General features: G+C 36.4%; 1 protein-coding gene across 7 annotated transcripts in view; it reads right to left on the bottom strand.

The window, feature by feature from the left end:
- INSC (INSC spindle orientation adaptor protein) overlaps positions 1-19,544 on the bottom strand; it is a 128,415-nt gene that overhangs the window by 9,995 nt on the left and 98,876 nt on the right. For all 7 annotated transcript variants that reach the window (XM_015864118.2, XM_015864119.2, XM_032445034.1 and 4 more), the window contains 2 exons: positions 12,448-12,619; positions 11,039-11,217 (listed from right to left, as the gene is read on the bottom strand). In XM_015864118.2, coding sequence (XP_015719604.1) covers positions 11,039-11,217; positions 12,448-12,619 — 351 coding nt within the window. The remainder of the gene's footprint in view (positions 1-11,038; positions 11,218-12,447; positions 12,620-19,544) is intronic.

Raw genomic sequence — 19,544 nt, 5'->3', positions numbered from 1 at the left:
ATCATTTTTAGGATTAGGTGCAATGCAGCTTGCTTAAAATTTATGCATTGAGCCACTGACAGAGCTTGAATCACATAGACTTTTTGGCTTTCATTCATCCATTCCCTTCACTGATATCATATACTTTCATTCATCATGCAAAATAGTTATGGTTTTTTTTTTTTATAATTTAGTCTTCAAGTAACTTGCTTCCTATATGCCAATATCTCTCAACATTAACCAAATATGTAAGAGAGAAAATAATAAATATTATATATATATGTAGAGTACAAAATCGAGGAAGCATATTTTCCTAAAAGGCTCCTTTTGTCTCTATCGTAGTTAAGAAATACCGATCAGCCTCAAAAGTAATGATCAATTTGAGAACTGCTTATCAGCTTTGTACCTGTACACTCTTTGTTCAGAGGCAAGCAAACTTCTTAGAGTGATGCAAGTAGATCAAATCATGATTCTGATCTCACTTTGCCATCTCAGTAAAAAGGATGAGTCATTTTCAATGCTGTGACATAAAGGTCTTCCACTTTCAAAGGTAGTGTTACAGTGTCATCTCTCTGAATAAATATACTTACTTAGGATGCAAATGAGTTGCTGAAACTCTAGAGTGACAGGTAGAAATATGGTAACTCAGTATATGTCTATGTATTTATTCCATATTAATTATTAACAGTGTTTCAGGCAGAGTGTATGTGTTTTCTCATTCTAAATTATATCCTGTTAATGAAAATTACTTCCTCTATGCAGAGTCTGTACCCCATGTGGCTCTCCAAGCCACAGATGAAGAATTCAATTAACCATAATTTGAATATGTGCCAATTATTCCACTGCTGCAAGTTATTTTGTCTAATAAGTATTTTCATATGTAAAAATATTTTGTGTATTTCTTTCTACACCAAAAATTATTTTCATGGTGGTTACATCTATACTTCAGTCTCCTTCATATTGATTACACAGCCCCTTTATTTTGCTATATATTTAGTGCCAAAAGGCTTTATACGCAACCTTGTGCAAAACATTTAAGTCTTCCCATTAATAAATATCAGGTTCTGCTTAAGCTGTCTTTTAATATCTTAGGACTCTAAAGGCAGTTAAACTATTAACTCATGCCATGTGGATAGATTTTCTTTCCCAGAAGCATCATGTTCACAATGTAAGCATGAAAAAGCATACATGAACACATAACAGGCAAGTCGAATAAGGAGTTGACTTAAAATTTTGTATTTCTGCTATATTTGCTTCTTTTAGAATTCACTATACATGCAACCTACATAAAATCTTCCTCTGTAATACTGACCAAAGTTCAAGGGTGTATAATTCTAAGGATAAAGTCTTTAGAGGAAAACAGAAATGTAAGTAGACTCAAATTGCTTTGAAGAACACTCCTCTGAGCACTGGTATTAATGTAGCAAGATTTCCTTAGGATTTATAGTTGATTATAAACCAATAAGAACTTTTCCAGAAGCATCTGGAAAGCCTATGCTGAGGCCTGCAAATTCCACCAACCTTTGCAATTTATTGAAATTGTGGAGTTTGCACATATGCTATTAAGCAAATATTATCAGACTTTATTTTCCAGAAGAGAAAGCAAAAACTGCAACAAACCAAAAACACGCAATTGCTTCAGCATGTAGAGAATTCTTGACATAATATCTGATCTCAGAATCTGCTGTCAAACTTGAGGCAAGTTTCTTAATGTACTGCTTTAGAAACCATATACTTCAAACACTAATCCCAGCCAGCAGCAGTTCACTGTCTTGGTTTCTCTATGTGTACTAAGCAGACCTGTTCTGGAGCTGGATCCTGACCCTTCTGTCTCTCGTATCTCCGCTCCAGCAGATCCCTCCAATAGACTAATCCAAGCTAAGTCCACTGTGAGCTCACTTATCCAGACCAACCAAAACTTCCAGGTGCTCATCTCTGATAGAAGGACTTAGATAAATCTGGTGGCTGCAGCTTTCTCTGTGGGAGCTGAAAACATAGGCAGAGGCTAATTGCAGAGCAGGGGGTCTCAGAATCTAGAGCTCTTGGACTCTGCAGGGAATACTGCAGAATGTGGAACTGGAATTTCCGATTCATAGACTGTAGTGAATGAGAATTGTACAAAATAACTATATAGGTAGTAAAGAAATAAAAATCCATAAACTCTGTTAGATGAGCTGTCAACAGGGAAATATGAAGTACAGGAAGAGAAAGAGATACTTTTATAAAGCGTGCTTGTTGCTGAACTATTTAGTAGTCTTATATGGAAGGACAGACATTTTTTGAGCCCTGTTCAGAGAAGCTAAAATGACTGCCCATACAATTCAGATCTTTCCATGTTCAGTCACTAGTCTAAAGCCATATCTGTCAGACTGTGGTTGAAACCACATGTCTCTGATTTATTCTCTGCCTCTCAGAAGAGAATAATGTGCTTTATTTCAAGGTAAAGCAAACATTTATGACAGTTTTGGACCATTTGAAAAGTAAAACTGTTACTTTGCAACTTGATAGAATTCCTAGATGTAGATTCCAATTGCAAAAGTAGTTACAGCAACATAAGTAGTATTTTGTGGGGCTTTGTTTTTTGGTCATGGTTTCATAGCTCTTTTTCAGTCCTTCTCTGTCCAGTCAAAAACTTGGCTTATTTTGACTTGGTGTTTAGAGAGTTACCTCTCAATCTTTTAGGAAATTTAAGCTGCCTAAGCTTTTTAGTTCTATAAAATTCAAGCATTTCAGCACAATTATTTCTGAGACACTTTATTGCTAGTTTCTCAGTTAGATTGTATCTATTTTGAGAAATTATTTGTCCAAAAGAATTTGCAATACCAGTCCTAACTCACAAGGGAACACTGAAGAATTCTAATTCTCAAATGCTGAAGTAATGAAGACCATGGAAAAATGGACGTGGTAAACAAATATAAAACTAAGACATTTGCGTGCCTCCGGATGAAAGCTGAATAATTCCAGTCAGCATTGCATGAATTGCACTACTAAAAGTAACCAGTGGAATAGGTCTCTGGGGTTTATCTCTGCATTCACCACCCAATTGCTAATATGTGCTATGCACTGCCCACTTACACGTGCCAGGTAGTGAAACAGTAAAACACAAAATGCCAGCAAGAGAACTGTCAGATGTGCTTCTATTTTGGCACCCTGTGAAAAGGTGGCAATTAATAAAAATATTAACATGCAAATAGTCCCACTAATATGATTTATTACAAGGCTAAAATGAGACCAAAGAGTTTGTTCTCTGAGCTTAAAAGCCAGTTTAGATCCGTGCAAATGTTCCCTATTTAATAAATACGCTTAAAAATAATAGAGACATTTCAGGCTTTTCAGAAATCAGTACAGCACTGTATTATTGTTTTTACTGTTGCTCTGGAAATTAATTAAAAATCTGACTAAATATCAGTATACTTCTATGAGCAGAATGAATAGTAAACACAGATACATCCCTCTCTAGTGACAATGTAACTTATTATAATTGGCATTGTTTATATTGTTGTTTAATAAACTAAATAAAAAAATCAACCAAAACATTTGAAATTGCACATTTTCCTTCCCCTCAACCAGCCTTTCACAAATACTGATACAACAAACCTTTCTTTTCATTTCTGTGGTCTACTTTGCATTGAACTTTAGGAACTACAGTTGTCAAGAGTAATACAAATTTGGGAAGCTAAGGTTAAGAATCTTTAAAATGTTAAAAAACTCCAGAGGCATCAGTCAACCTGGAGAGTTTCTCACTAAAACCATGTAACATCATAACACTTCTCTTTCTAAAGAAGTAATGGTGACTAATGTTCATTAACTGGTGAATAAAGGTACTGACCAGTAGTAACAAAAATGAAAACTAGCTGAAAATGGTTTCTATAAACACAGATGCACACGCTTGTGAGTGTGAAACTCAAATGCTTTAAGTGACAAAGAGGTTTAAACCCAAAGAACACATAGAAAACAGAAGGCTTCTTTACTGCTTGAGATAACTCGCCCTTAATGGGAGATATAAGATGATCTTAAATTGTTTCTCATTAGTATGAAACCAGCTCCTCAGGAAGAAAATTGCAGCAGGATTTGAAGGATGAAAGCACACATTTCAGATTGTTAAAGGGCCAATATCTTCCCCATTTGAGGGTCACTTAGCTTATTTGTGGGAAAAGATCTACAGAGGTGGAAAGTGTGATGCTAATATACTGTTGTTGACAGTAAAGGCAGACTGTCCAGTAGGCATTTACTGATAGTCCCAACTTAAACAGAAAGTCACAAGCTCAAAATAAGAATTACTGAATAATTTAATTGAGTGGCAAAATAGATCAATATAGAACTGCTAATCTTCTTAGATAATTACTCCTTTAGGGCTGATTCATCACTAAGTAAAATTAATTTTCGCTACATATTGTATTTGGTAATTAATTCAAATTAATGATATAAGGATAAATCAGATTGTTTCTACAAAGTCCCGAATAACCATCTTCGGGAAGAAAGACACATGCGATAACTAATCAGAAGGAAGAGGGACTTTGAATGCAAATTAAAAACAGTTAATATTCACAATTTGACCTCAGCCAATAGGGAGATAGCAAAAGAACATATACAGCAGGGTTTGGGTACAGGCATTACATTATGTTGAGGTAGAAGGACTATTCAGGATGCTATTGGGAGGAAAAACATTGTTAAGAAAACTCTAGAAATTTTCTCTGGGACATGAAAATTTAAGTGAAAAACTTAACTCCCAGGGGATAGGTACCCATTTCTGTGATTGGGAATTCAGTTTTCTTCCTGAAAACAAAGAAAAAAATATACACAAATAGGGTCTTTCTGTCATCTCATTGGAAGAAGAAAATATTCCCATAGAAAAATAACAGCACTTAGAGACAGGATCTCCTGTGAACTCCATGTCTACTCTGAGACTGCATGTGGGAACCGCAGTCTTGGAATGTTAAGGCCGAGCATCAGAGGCTAAAACGAAATGAATCTTCCCCTGTGGTAGGAAGGATGTCTCTACTACTCTTTAATCTATTTTATTTCATAGTGCTAACTAAGGTAGCCAAGAAGTGGGCAAAATTCTCACATTTTTTGATTTAAAGAAGTGTATGGGAAACGGATCCTGAAAGGCTCACATGGTGAACAGGAATCCATAAACCAGGCATTATAGCTCTGAGCTAGTGGAGGAGATTCATACTGTCTCTTCCCTTGCTTCCGGGGCCACAGTTTCCTTTGTTTCAGAAGGAATGCTGGAGAAAAAAAGATCATCCCTAAGACACTTTTTGTGTTAGCAGAAATTTTCTAAGACTGTGGAACCGATTCGCTCAATGCAAGGTACCTTGTCTCCCTATAGGAGACTTGTCTCCCTGTAGGAGAGCATAATTTGGCCTAAGCTTATGCACAGTGGTTGGAAACAAGTTTATTTAGTCTACTTGGAATCATGATTTGAGTTTGTGAAAGAAAAGTTAATCGCTCCCTCTTCAGAAGAGGAGAAGAGCTCAGGAACTAGTTCAACTGCCACTAACTCAAGCACAGCGATTGGGAAGTCATTTCTAATGCCTATTCTATAAAGTATCAGTTAGCTACATGAGAAGCAAACAGAAGGAAAGGAATCATAATATGTAGAAACGCTCTTATGAGCTCACCTGCTTAGAACTGAGACTGAAATTGCAGCCCTCACTTGGGTAGTGATACTCTTTTGGACAAAAAGATGAATGGAACAAAACAGACTTTTAGAGGTCTGTTGTCACATTCTGTGATGAATCCAAGAAGACAAAAGTAGCAAAACACATACACAGCCATGTCAGACTTGCAGTTTTATGACTGTTACAGAATCCTGTTTAGATTCTGCAGGAAATAACTCTACTCCAGCACCAGCCTGATTGTACTGCGAACCTAGCAGGCAAGGGTTTAGAATAAAAACTGCAATGAATTGTGCTGACACAACATGTTTCCTCCAGAGAGGTTTTACACTGAGTAAGCGCGCTGCCTGCCCAACGTTACAGATGATTAAACAGAAATGCTGAGAAGTTAAATTATTACTTCAAAATCAGAGCAGGAACAATATTGGGAATTGATCCCAGGAATAAAACCCTAGCCACTAGCAAAGAATTCTTCAGCTGACATGAGGATTTCACTCTTTCAACTATGTCTCTTGTTTTACTTATTGCTGCATGTTGCATTTTACTGCATCTATTCTGAAAGTGCATGGCAGAATTATGACAAAACAGACATTTTGTCCCAAAAATATTTTGTGTTTAAGAGATTACTTTTCTTTAAAAAAAAAAGGGATGCTGAGAAAACAATTGCAGGCTTGCACAGAAAATTAGTAATGGCATGGTTAAAGCTCACATAAAGTCATGTGACTTTGGGCCTAGTTTTCATTTTTGCATCTTAGTGGTTGTCTTCTTTCTTGCTTTATTTCTTAAGTCCACTATTTAACAACTTAATTACATAACGTATCCATTTCAAACTGTATTAGCTGAAAACATGTTTTGTCAGCACGATCCAGTAAATACTAGAATAGATTGCACAATTTTAGCATACAGTTTACTGAGCACAGTTCACAGCCAGACCACCAGCCTTTGCTCTGGCTGCCCATGTAATGTGCCATAGGCCACAAAGTCCTAGGGTATCACATGCATTTATTACCTAGGAAAGAACAGTTGATGGTTCAGCAGTAGAAGTGATATTCCTCTCCTGACCAATCAGTAGAGGCAGCCTCCTGCACTACCCTTTTGCTCCTAGAATTTAGAAACCCTAAGCAAGAAAGACTCCACCATCTCCCTTCCTCATCAGCAATGATTTTGTATCCTACTTCTGTCAAGTGTAGTGAAGGATGGGCATCTTACACAGTCTTCATTGCTCAAACGCAATTCTGAGCCTCAAGTTCTCCTTCTTCAGACCATGTTGACTGCCAAACAATAAGGGAAAATCTGGACAGCCATTTAACAAAATGGAGCCAGGAATCTTCATGACAAGCAAAAAATAAAAATTAAAATAAAAATAAATAAATAAATAAACAATGGACAAGGAGTTATAAGTTCCCCAGTATTCAAGAAAGACAGGTTGAGTACTGCAACTTCATAAGTCTAAGGGTTCTGTCAATATTCTTCTCTTTAAAAATAATGATTCCAAAGTCTTTCACCGAGAGCTAGGAAACATTTAAACATCTAAACTTTTTGATCTTCAAATAATAACTGTCTCGGCTCACTTTTTGACCCTGCAAACATCTGTGCAAAGGAAAAAAAAAATTAAGGGATTCCAATCTTAACTGAGAGAGAAGGTCTCAGCTTCAGGGCCTGCAGCACCTCCCAAATGCCAAGGAAAATGGAAAGAATTCAGGAAGGGGGAAAAAAGAGAGCAAAAACAAAAGTAGTAACTATTTCAGTTTCCACCTTCTAGTTAAAAGCTTTTCTTCACCTAAAACTTTTTCAAAAAGTAACACTGAATTTAGACCTAGAAGTAAGCACTTTAAAATCAGTGTGTTCACTGCACATTAATTCTTTATCAGCCTGAATAACAGAAGATCAGAAGATGTTAGACTTTACCTCCACAGCTTCACAGGTGAGGTGAGAATGCTACACTGAAGAGACAAGTGAGAATGCAGAGAGAAAAAAAAAATTATTATACATAAATATGCCTTGCACAAACATACATATTTCATATTTTTCTATGTAGAGTCCAAGATGATGGTTGAAATGAAAGGGGCCCTATGTGACAACAATTTTTGTTAGAACCATTCTTCTGGCAATGCTTTCTCTCCATTAAGATATGTGACGTTATTTATATATATATATGTGTGTGTGTGCGTGTGTGTGTGTTTATATGTATATATACACACACACATTAAACACATACATGTTCCATGCATTTAGGCAGGAACCTGTCTGAAAGACGTGTCTTTATAGTACTGTATAGTTGACAGGTGCACAGTTGACAGGTAAACAGAGGTTAAACCATATGTTTTGTATGAAAGATTATCATGAGAGAAAGATAATCAATGATAAACAGGAAATGCTCATGAATGTTGAAGGGCTCACTGTAAACTCCACACAGGAACGATCTCCAGAGAAAGAGATCCTGCCTTAGTGGTAGTCAGACATTAAATGAGATCTGGAAGAGGTGGAGTCAAGCTCATTGCTTGACTCAGATGGTTAATCAGAGGTTCAGGCTGTGATCAACAGTTTCCCATACAAACCTGCTATCCAGGGGTAAAAAGAAAAAGAGGTACCTACATTAAGAAAAATAACAGAGGACATGCTTGTACCCACATTAATGGAAAACTAGAGGTTAAGCTGTCTGCAAATTAAGGCTTCATCTGACAAAGTATTCTGTAATAAAATTAAGTAATTCCACTGTAATAATTCTGGCTACAGAAACACTGACTACTGCTATTACATGGTCAATTATTATGTTGTTTATCATTAAGGCCAGCAACACAGTTTTTTGTTTCTAACTTCATCCAAGCTAACACTGCTTGGAAATTGAAAGAGGAGGTCAGTTTTCAGACAGTGAAGTCAGGAAGTTTACTATCATTTGCATAAAACAGCTTTTCAGAAATCAAAAGACAAAACATTCCCAGGGCTGCAGAAGCAGAAAACCACTTTCTGCAGGCAACAAAGAATGCATCCAACATTCAGCTTCTGAGTAAAGTGCTATCCATGCCACTGTGGAGGGTGTCAACTAATCACTGTTAGCTGTCCTTAGAAAGACTGTATGGAATGGCATTCTGTGACATTCTGATAATAGAAAATGACACAGATGAAAACAAGACTCGCTTTTCCCTACTTGCATGCTATGTTTTACCTGAAGTTCTATGTGAGCAATGGAGCTCTAAGCTTGATGTGCTCTTTTCTCACATTTTATCATTGTTAGATTGTATTTTGCTATATTTTCCATGAATATTTTTTCTGTGTTCTTTAACTGCTTCAACAGTTAGTATAGTTTAATTCTACTGTATCTATTTCAGCAGACAGGATGATCTGATCATTCAGAATGGACAGTAACCCATAAAAGTGTAATCTGTAGTGACAGCACATTGCAAAATAAATTCCTGAATAAAAAATTTCTAAATTTATGTCCTTATGTGAATATACACTAGATGAGACAATATATATGAAACAGTTAGTTATATTATGTACGTAAACAGAATTAAAGTAGCTCTTTCAATAGTCAGAATACCACATTAGAATACCCTTTGAAAAAAAATGTACTGTTGCTGTTTTTTCCCTAGCCAAGTCTGTTATCTGCACTGCAACAACTAGACAGAGAAAATTAAAATGCAAGGTATTCCTTAAAACTAAGATAATTGGCAGAATCTGCCCTTTAATGTAACATTAAAACAACTACGCTTTTGAAAGGTGAACAATCCACTCAAATACATATTTGTTCAGGAAGGAAGGATTCTCTAAAGGCTGTTGCCTTATCGAAGCTGCTTGACCAGCAACGTGGACAGCAATTAAAGTCAAGTAGAGCAGCGCTCAAGTTCCACCTGAGCAGCTGGTGCTCAGTAATGGAGCAACCCTTAGGCAGCATTTCACAGGCCCACTGCCGCAGAAGTAAATAGGAATCAGCTCAGAAACTTACTGTGGCACACCATCACAACTTTTTGATCTAATTTTTTATTCCAGGAGGGAATGGAAGGTGTTGCTGGAGATGAAATCACAAGCCATTCCAAAGTTTTCTGTTAATCTAGATAGATAATAAGATGTCTTGCAACCAGCAAGTTTTCAGAAGGCCTCTAACTAGTCTGTTATCTAATATAGTCATAAACATTTCTTTAGATGTCTGCCTTCTTCATTTGAAGAAAGGGCTCACCACAGCGTAAACTGCAATCTCACTCATAACAAAGATGACGGCATAATGAAATAAGGAATTCAAATTGTGGGAACACAGGAGGAAAAAACACAAAAAAAGTCAAGAATTGTATTTATGAAATAACAGTATATAGCCTAGTCTAGAGCTATACCACAACTGAGGTAGTGTTTGCACCAAAACAGTAGCACACTAATTACAGTTTACTCAATTTTTTCAGACACCTCTGAGCTAGAAAATTACCAAGTTCTCTTAATCCAAGTTAGAGCAGCACTAGTCATCCTATGTTCCTAAGGTCTCTTGTGCCTTGTAGGATATGCAGAAGGATTCTTCATGGCAATGCAGATCCCAAGCCTACCATTAATGATTACCAGAGGTGGGAAGGGGATGCACTTGTGAGGCCAGAATTCTGGGCTTTTAATCATATTCTCAATGTCTTATATTTATAAGTAGGTTAACAGAGCTGACTAGCAACCTCTGTCCTACAGCAACAGTTAAAGTCCCTGTATTTGTTTCTTTACTGGGACAAAATTCATCACCAAGATGCCAAACAAGCACTGCTTCTCCAAAGCACCTGATTTAGATAGAAGGAGCTGAGAGGAGCAAAAGAATTCTGTCTGACTTCATTTATGCATTAGCACAGACCTTTAATTTTCTTTCTCTTTATTGAAGGGGGCAAAAAAAAAAAAAAAGAAAAAAAAAAAAAGTGAAAATGAAAGGGAAATGCAAACCTATATGAGTGGTGTCTGACAGTAGAACTTGCAAGCCATATACTTTGCAGTTAAAATTTGATCCAAAGCCCACCAACATCAATAGGCTGAGGATCAGATTCTTATTCAGCTCTTTGGGCTAATTCATCTTTGAACTTAAAATTGTTTATTTAGGCCTTGGTGTCTCTATATATTTTAATGGTGTCAGAGCTCTGTCCAGCTAAGTCTTGAATACCTTCAAAGAGAGAGATTCCACAGCCTCTCTAGTTCTCTGTGTCAGTGCTTGACCAGCTTCACAGTGGAAAAAAAAATAAATCCCTGTATCTTACAAATATGGGAAGTGGCTATTTTTCCCCATAGAACCACATTCAGATTTCAGAATGCACAAGAACGGATGCAAACAGATAAAGAAAAAGCCACACGAACAAAAGTGAAGACAGGAAATAAAATTAGGTTTGCCTACATCAAAACAGACAAGGAGCTGATTTTTGCATAAACCAGCTGATTTTTGCATAAATGTGCTCATAGTATCTTGCTGAGAAGTCACTCACCTGATCTCGGGAATATGGAGTATCCACTATGCGTTTGTCTGAACACGCTGCTAGAAGAATCTTCATAGCATTTAGCTGAAGCAACATTTCACAAGCCATGGTATCAAAGAAAGTAATATTGGCAAGAGCTGCTGAAGCCAGCAGGAAAACTTCACCAGATGAGGCTTCTTGGCACAGTTCTAGGAATGCAGAGAATAAACTGAATAAAAATCATCCTCTCAGTGCAAAAACACATTTGTTTCAAAGCAGTATTTAACCACCTGCAGTTGGCATTAGTAATCTATGGCCAAGTTTGTAATACTCAAGACAAAAGCAGAAACAAAACATAAAAATAATCTTAAGTTGGCAATTATATACTACATCACATTTTTAGGGTGCTTTATAAGCTTTAACATTAGGCACCTTTGTTTGTGCTTCTGAATACTAAAAGCAATTGTTTCCTAAGCATTCATCTAATTAATGAGAGTATCTATCTAGTATATCATTCTACAGAGAATATTCCACTGAATGTTGTTCAATGCCTTGATATGAAATAAAATGAAATACTAGAGGCAGAAGGCTGGCAGTAATTGATCCATAAGATAATATTTCATCCACATATCCTCTTTAGAACAAACCGCACACATTTTGCCCATTTCTAAGCCTATTACTTTGTAGTCATCCTACGTATTTTCCACTTTCGATAAGTGCTGAATCCTTTCATTCCTTGCACACACACATTCTAAGTAAGATCCGAATCACCTGGCAATAACATTCCAGCCTGTTTTAAAAATTAAATATATTACAGTAATTTGATTACTGAGCTATAAATATTGAAAGGACACCAGTGTGTGATTATTGAAAGAGCTCTCCCAAAGTTACACGTGTTTTATTTTTAATGCTCACATTTCCTGAGCAGAGTTTATATTACTAAAACTCAGGTGAAACTGGGGCACCGACAATCAGGGAAATTCTCCACCTGCTAATCCCTTCTGGATAGGCTATTAAGGCTGTCCTTTGACTGCAGTGCATTGTAATAACTGCTAAATACATTTAAAGTCTGTTCAGATGCCTCTAGCAGTCTACTTACAGGAAATTTAGAAAGCACAACAGCCATACAGGAATGATTAGAAAGTGCCTTTTAGAAACAAACATGAGACAGGAGGATCCTTGGCTCAGTTCATTTTGAGGTTCGAAAGGTAGTATAGCAGGTGGATACTATTATGATAAATACACATAAATTTCACTCAAAAATGGACAGGAGTTAAAAATATTATGTAATTGCAGAATGCTCAGCTTCAGGGTTAAAAAATGGCTGAGTTCTTTTTCCTGGTAAGCAAAGAATAGCAAACATTCTTTATGGAATGTGGTTAGTGAAAGATCCTACCCTCAAGCAGTCATTTTAACTGGAAAGACTCAGAAGAACTTACTAACAAGTGCTGTAACAATTTCTTCCATATTTTCCAGAAAGCTGCTGAGATGTTGAGTGAATGTGAGATGTGGAGATGTGATCTGTGCAATTACTGCCGCTGCTTCTGCATGAGTGGCTTCCGAATGGGTGTTATCAGTAAGAATGTCAGCCAGGCACAGTATTCCATCTACCTATGGAAAAACAATACATATAGGTTGGAAATACACCAATAAATATCTATGCAAACATAGAGGGTTTTGCAATCTTATTTTCTAGGCTAAAAATAAACAACACCATTTATTTTGAATGACTTAAATTCGGTGGCATTTATGGCATAAGAAGTTTTGATTCAGAAAATAAACTAAATTCAGCACAAAAGCTTGTTGACCAAGAAGACTTTCATTTACTTCTTCTTTATTCATAGAATGATGTGGATCCAAAGGGACCTTTAAGACCATGTACTTCCAGCCCCCTGCTATAGGCATGAACACCTCTCACTTGACCAAGTTGCTCATGGCCCCATCCAGCCAGGCCTTGAATGCCCCCAGGGAGGGGCTATTCAGTTTCCCCGAACAACTTATTCCAATGTCTCACTATTCTCACAGTAAAGAATTTCTTCCTAATATCTAGTCTGAATCTTCCCTCTTCCAGTTTAAAGCTATTTTCCCTCATTCTACTGAAATTATTTTTGTCAAAAGAAAACAGAAATTATTCTCTGACAGAAGTCTCAATAAAGCACTTCTCCAAAAATAAGCCCTGATGAGCATATGTTAACTGCTGTTATGCTCAGACTTGTTTAAAATCTTTTGAATGTGTCCCACTGTGAGACTTGAGCTCTCAAGTGTGCAGTAAGTTCTTCATGGGCAGATATTTTGCCAAATGCTTTCTGAACATGTTGCAAAGCCAATGCAGGTTCAGAAAGTACCAATACAGACAGATCCATAAACCGTGACAGATGAGTATGCATGAGTTTTGTATTAGAGCTAGGTCAATTTATTCTTTGTTTATTCAGAAGTGGAACAGAAATGTGACTGAAAGTTACATACATTTATGCTTTTAAAAAATCTGAAGTGTTCTAAACTTATTCTTTATGCAGTTTAGCCGAATACATCATATATGCACATTTTGCTCTGATTTATAGGAGATTCACTGACACAATGAAAGAGTGGAGCCAAGAGGATGCTTAAACTATGCAGATGTTAACATCCAAAGCCAGCAAAGGAAGGTCCTCCATAGACAAGGACATAATCTAAGAACTTTCAAAATAAGAGGATGTTGCTTCTACCCCACTTTAACGTATTCCTGAATCATACATCATACTATCAAGGAGGTAGGTAAATGTGTGAAGGGAACAAACAGAGTATGAATCACAGAATCACAGAATTATTGGGGCTGGAAGGGACATCTAGAGATCATCGAGTCCTGCCCCAAAGATGCACGTAATGTCAAATCTGAAGAAATTCACCAACTAAAACCTTTATATGGTTGAACTGTAGGGACAGTTTACAAGCTTCACTGAGTAACTATTTTAAAATCTGATCTTTTACTTATATGAAGTTCTGAAAAAGCATGAAGTCAGTTGCCTTATAAGCTGCTTGGGCTTCATAGATACCAAGAGAAATTATCAAGGCTTACCACTGAAATATACTTCAGCAGTCAAACAAAACAAAAAACTCACAGAGTCTTATGCGTGCTCTGACTGCATTCTCTGTCTATTCAGAGCACCCTCAAAACAACTATCTTATGTCCTGTTTTCTCCACAAAGGGTATTTAGCAAATTTCCAACTCACATTTTTATTAAATATTAATACACAATGTTGTATCCTGCAATCAGCATGAATTAAATTATTTTTTAAAGCACAAACAATTAATGTATTTTACAAGAAAAGATCTCAGATTGATGGGAGCAAAGGTCACCTTCTGGAAGATCTCATTGGGATGCACTTTTTAATAGACAATCAACTGTATCATTGGAACTCTAAAAACACGGATAGAAACAAACAAATAATAAAAAAAAACCAACTATTTTTTCTTCTAGATTACAAATGAGTTTCAGTAGAGAACCTGAAGCACTGGCAAGAAGAGGAAGAATAAATTTTCGACATTAAAGTTTTCCTTGACAAGCTTTCAACATTAATCTACCTATAGCAAAATATTTCCTCCTAGTTATGGCAGAATTCTACAGTTTGAAACAGCAGATTCACATCATTCTCTTGGCTTCACAGTATATTAATAGATCTCAGTGTCAAAAATTGATATATGTCCTCACAAGATGATTTAGTAGCCAATGTGTGCTAGACAATATCATATGCAAAAACACCCAATTTTGACACCTTGAAACGTCCCCAGGTCACACCTTGTCTGGGGCCCAAAGGATACTAATAACAACAGTCAGTATGAAAATTTAAAGATATTTCAAGGCAATAAATATATATATGTGTATTTCAGAAGAAGCTTCTTACAAGATCTGATAACAGGATAAAGCACTACGTGGCCCTAAATTTACTGGCTGAAATTCACTTGGCCATCTTTTTTTCAATGACTTCAGCAAAATGACTTTAGAGTAGTTTCATGCTATTTCAGAACAAGTACTGGCTTTTGAAAGAGGTACAAGCACAGGGTTAGATTATTCCAACAGCACTGATTGCTTATATATACACTACAAAATACAAGCCGTTAATGGAAATGGGAAGTTGCTTAATTGTAAATATAAGTAGATTTATTACTTTCTTAATAATAAATAAAGCCAGCACTGGTTAATTTTCCTCCTTTCAATTAAAAATACTATAAAAAACTTAGAAATTCTGCCTAAAATACATTCTGTACCCTCTTGGCTCCCACCTTAACTACAGAAGTTAAAATAAAATAATTCTGCCCCAGCAGGCAACCCCATTTATAAGTGTCTAGCAATAAATTTTAAAATGACAGGGGAACAATCTAATAAAAGCACTTTAACATCCAAAAAGAAATTGCTTCTCAAAGCATTTTTATAATTAGCTTTCACACTGAAAGGAACTTTGGATGACTGCCCTGTTTTCCTTTTAATTTTGGTGGAGTAATCAGCTAAATGTCAAATCTGTTCATCACCCTGGCAATACAAAAGGACCAGTTAGCCAGATAACGCAAACAAATGAATTCCATGAATGCAATAAGATGCTGTGGAGACCCTGCATTTGAGGAATGGTGTTCAGTAAATACTTGATCACTAATGTTTCAAAATTGATAAATGGAAAAATGCCAGGAACTTATATCCTTATAAGCATTGCTCTGTTACATAAACTTCATCCAAGTGACAAAAATAAATACTTGACCACTTTACTCCATAGATAAAGTCTTCTGAAAGGAAATCACTTATTCTCTCTGCAACAGGAATGAATTCCAGGGCAGCCCTCTTCCTTCTTAAGTATACCTGTTCTTTCTCCTGAAAATATTAACTAAAGCTAGACATCCGCAAACATGGTTGAACTGCCTTGAGTTAAATGCTGGCAATTCATAAAAATATCAATACAGAATTTGCAATGAATTGCATTATTGACTTCCCAGTTTGAAATATTACACTCAAGACAAGTCTTAACTCTCTGCTTTCCACAATGAGGCAAACTTGAACCTCTGATCAGATGCCCCTGTAAAGTACTCTATAGATAAAAACTGCTTGAGAAATATGCCGATTTATACCAGATGAAGATACATTCAGCTTTTTTTTTAAAGCGAGATGATATATCAGTAGAGTGATGCCATTACAATGCCCAGAAATATGATTTCAAGTAATCAAGGTTACTGCAGAAGTTCCAAGGCAACAGCACTGACCAATGAACAAAGCGCAGAAGGAGAAGAGACTGAGAAGGAATTCATTCTCAATTATGTAGATGCTATCTACAGTACAGATCCTTCTATCAACGCTGATGTTTATCTGTGTAGAATTAGTATACCCCAGTACAGCAGAGAAGAAACTACTGATCATAAATTACTAAAGTGACACGACATAGAAAGGGATTTATAACTGTTTTAGTACTCAGCATTTGTTGAATTATTTCTTTTCTGTCATAGCTGAAAGAATCACAGTAATTACTTATCTGAAATCTCAGGAGTTTACAAGAATAGGGGAGAACTATTTCTGTTTACATAAGACAGAGATGAAATTCTGCAAGTTCCGTGACACATGACAGAAGCCAAGGGTCTCATCATTTTCTGGCCCTGAATTTTGGTGGGTTGGATATACTGGCTTGTTTTAAAGTTGCAAGAATCTATTCCTATTTGTAGGAATTTCTTGATATCTGCTTCATAAATTCCAGAAAGCATAAGTTTGCTTCTTTTAAATAATGGATAAGGCTTTATGTATTATACTTTGGGGTCTGAATTTCATTAAAATGAAGCAACATGGACACAAAAAGAACTCGGCAAGAAGATGAGAGGAAGTGTCATGAGTTATATAATAATGCTGAACAAGATTCTGGGACCCAAAGTCTGAATTAGGGAAGAACTGTATGTAAGTAGTGTTAACATAGCCCTCATTTTTATTTACCCTGGGGGATCACAGTCTGTACTAGTAGGAAAAACAAAAAGTAAAAAACCACAAAAACAAAAAACATCCTATTCCTATAAGCAAAGAGGGGCTCCGGGGTTTTGCATAGGAAGGCACTCCAGAAAATGAGATACGCTCACTGAAAAAAACATGCTCGGACCATCTGGTTTTAAATAAATAATGTCACAGACACTGCATGGCATGAGGACACATTCTCTAACAGCCAGTGTCTGGCATTTAAAAACAAGAATGCTCTTTCAACACATTTGATTACATTGCATTGTATATTTTTGGTGACACTGTGAATTTCATTTTAAGAAGTGTTTGTTAGTGCACCTCTTCATGAGCAAAAAAAACAAACCACACGCAAGCCATGTTTTTTAGAGGACTCTCTTCATATATTACAATAATGAGGAAGTGCTGCTATCCAAAAAGTGCAGCATGGAGGTTACAGCCAGAAAATCTGTCATTATCAGCTAATCCAACTCTGCACTGTCTTTCTTCTCACAACAAAAAGTTCTTGACAATATTTTTGCTAGAAATCCAGGTCCAAACTTTAAATCTTAACATGATATGCCTAGACATTAACAAAATAACATAACTATTGCTGTAAATACACATGCTGTTTCCTCCATTAGACTAACATTCTCAAACAGTAGAATACTGTCCCAAGAAGTTAGAAAGAAACATAAACCTATCCCCATGCTCAGATGTGATAATGAAAAGCCATGGCAGAGAGCAGAGGCCTGTATTAGACTGAGCAGAGAGTGAATGGGCAACTACAATAGCACAAGGTGCTTTTTTCTATACTGCTAATTTAAACATGAGATGCTGTAAATTCATTCAGAAACAGAGATCCTTATGCAAACAATTTTCTTTGCAAGTATCACTCACTTCAAGGGTGTCCCTCAGTCTAGCTTAAGAAATATCCAATCTCCACAGGATTCAAGGTCTTCACAGTTTTTGAATCACATGTATACTGATTAAGTATACAGTAGCTATAAGACACTTACCTAATAGAATGTACTGAATATATACCGCAGCCTGTTAAAAATTAAAAGCATGTAAATACATGTAACTTCCATAAAGGACAATGCTTTATTCACAGAGCCCTCTCTAAAACTATTTACTGTTTTTAAGAAAAGTGCTGTGAGGTACCAAGCGTTAATAAAATTGTTTGCTACATTCATTACTTCATGATGGCTGTTCAGATTTCTTAATAAATTAATTTAAATAAATTAGCTCCAGAACTGACCTTGTATGTGCAAGATTTTCATTGGCAGAGAAATTTTACAGGCAAGTTATGGAGCTTTATGATAGCCATTTATAATGAAAACACTCTCAGCACTTTAGCTATAAAACTTCTAGTGAGCAACTCAGTAAGAGTCCATTCGGGTTGTAATAACAACAGAGGAAATTGCTATATTTATTTGACAAGAATTTTAAAAAAGAGAAAAAAGAACTAAAAATGTAGCAGTTTTCATCTGGTGAAAATTGATGGAACTTTCCTGGTTGCAGCAAACTCAAACCATTCCATCCTGAGATTTCTCTCTGGACATGAAAATCTCCTTGGGTCTTATACAAATACTGATTTATTTCTATGGCAGCAGTGTCAATAAAGCAATTTCAGAATTGCTTTAAGTATAAGGAATTCGGGTCTAGGATCAGCTGTTTGCATGGAATCTTTATGAGCAGTCAGAGGTCTACAATGAACCATCAGATGAAATGATCTCAGCATTTTTCTCTCCACTAACATCTCCCAGCACAGTCAAATATTGCTGCTGTATTGATTCCTTAATAGCAGAAACAGGGACAATGCTGAGAGGCTGACAAAACTGAATCGTTTTACCACCAGAACACTGGTTTCTCTCCTGCCTGGTCTCAACACAAAGGAGCATACTCATCAAGGAGAGCATACTCATCAAGGAGAGCAAACATAATTAAAGCTAAGGAAGTGTCTGTGTGCTGCACTGAAGGAAGAAGAAACACACCAATTTTGTTAGATTTCTAATGGAAATTATTTTTTGAGCAAGCAAAGTTAACTACACTAGAGCACTTGGACATTAGGACAGTTCCAATCTGCATTCAAAATCATATTTGCAAGTCAGGCTTATTTCATAGCCCACTCTCACATCCTTACCTGAGCAAAGATGGAAGTGCCTGTCCCCTCCCCTCAGTAAGCAACAACAGGAAGCACGGGAATGGCACATAATTGGGTCAGGGAAGACTCGGACTGGATATAAGGTAGTTCTTTGCCCTCAGAGTAGTTGAACTCTGCAAGAGGCTTCCAAATACGGTGCAGCAGAATTCAGGAGGCATTTGGATAATGTGCTTAATATGCTTGAACTTTTTAGTTGGCCTTATGTGGTCAGGTAGTTAGAATTTGTGTTCCTTATAGGTTTCCTCCAACTGAACTCTTCTATTCTATTAGAAAACCATGACAGGGTGTACATTCTTTGACTGAATTACTGAGTGAGCAGAGTCCAGGTTCAATAGCCTTAGACATTCTGCAATCATTTTGGACTGAAGAAAAAACAGTGAATGCTTTGTTAAGGCAAAAAAAAAAAAAAAAAAAAAAAAAAAAAAAAAAAAAA

This window comes from Coturnix japonica, chromosome 5 (assembly GCF_001577835.2).
Source record: "Coturnix japonica isolate 7356 chromosome 5, Coturnix japonica 2.1, whole genome shotgun sequence".
Lineage (NCBI taxonomy): Eukaryota > Metazoa > Chordata > Aves > Galliformes > Phasianidae > Coturnix > Coturnix japonica.
This window is presented reverse-complemented; position numbering and strand designations above follow the sequence as displayed.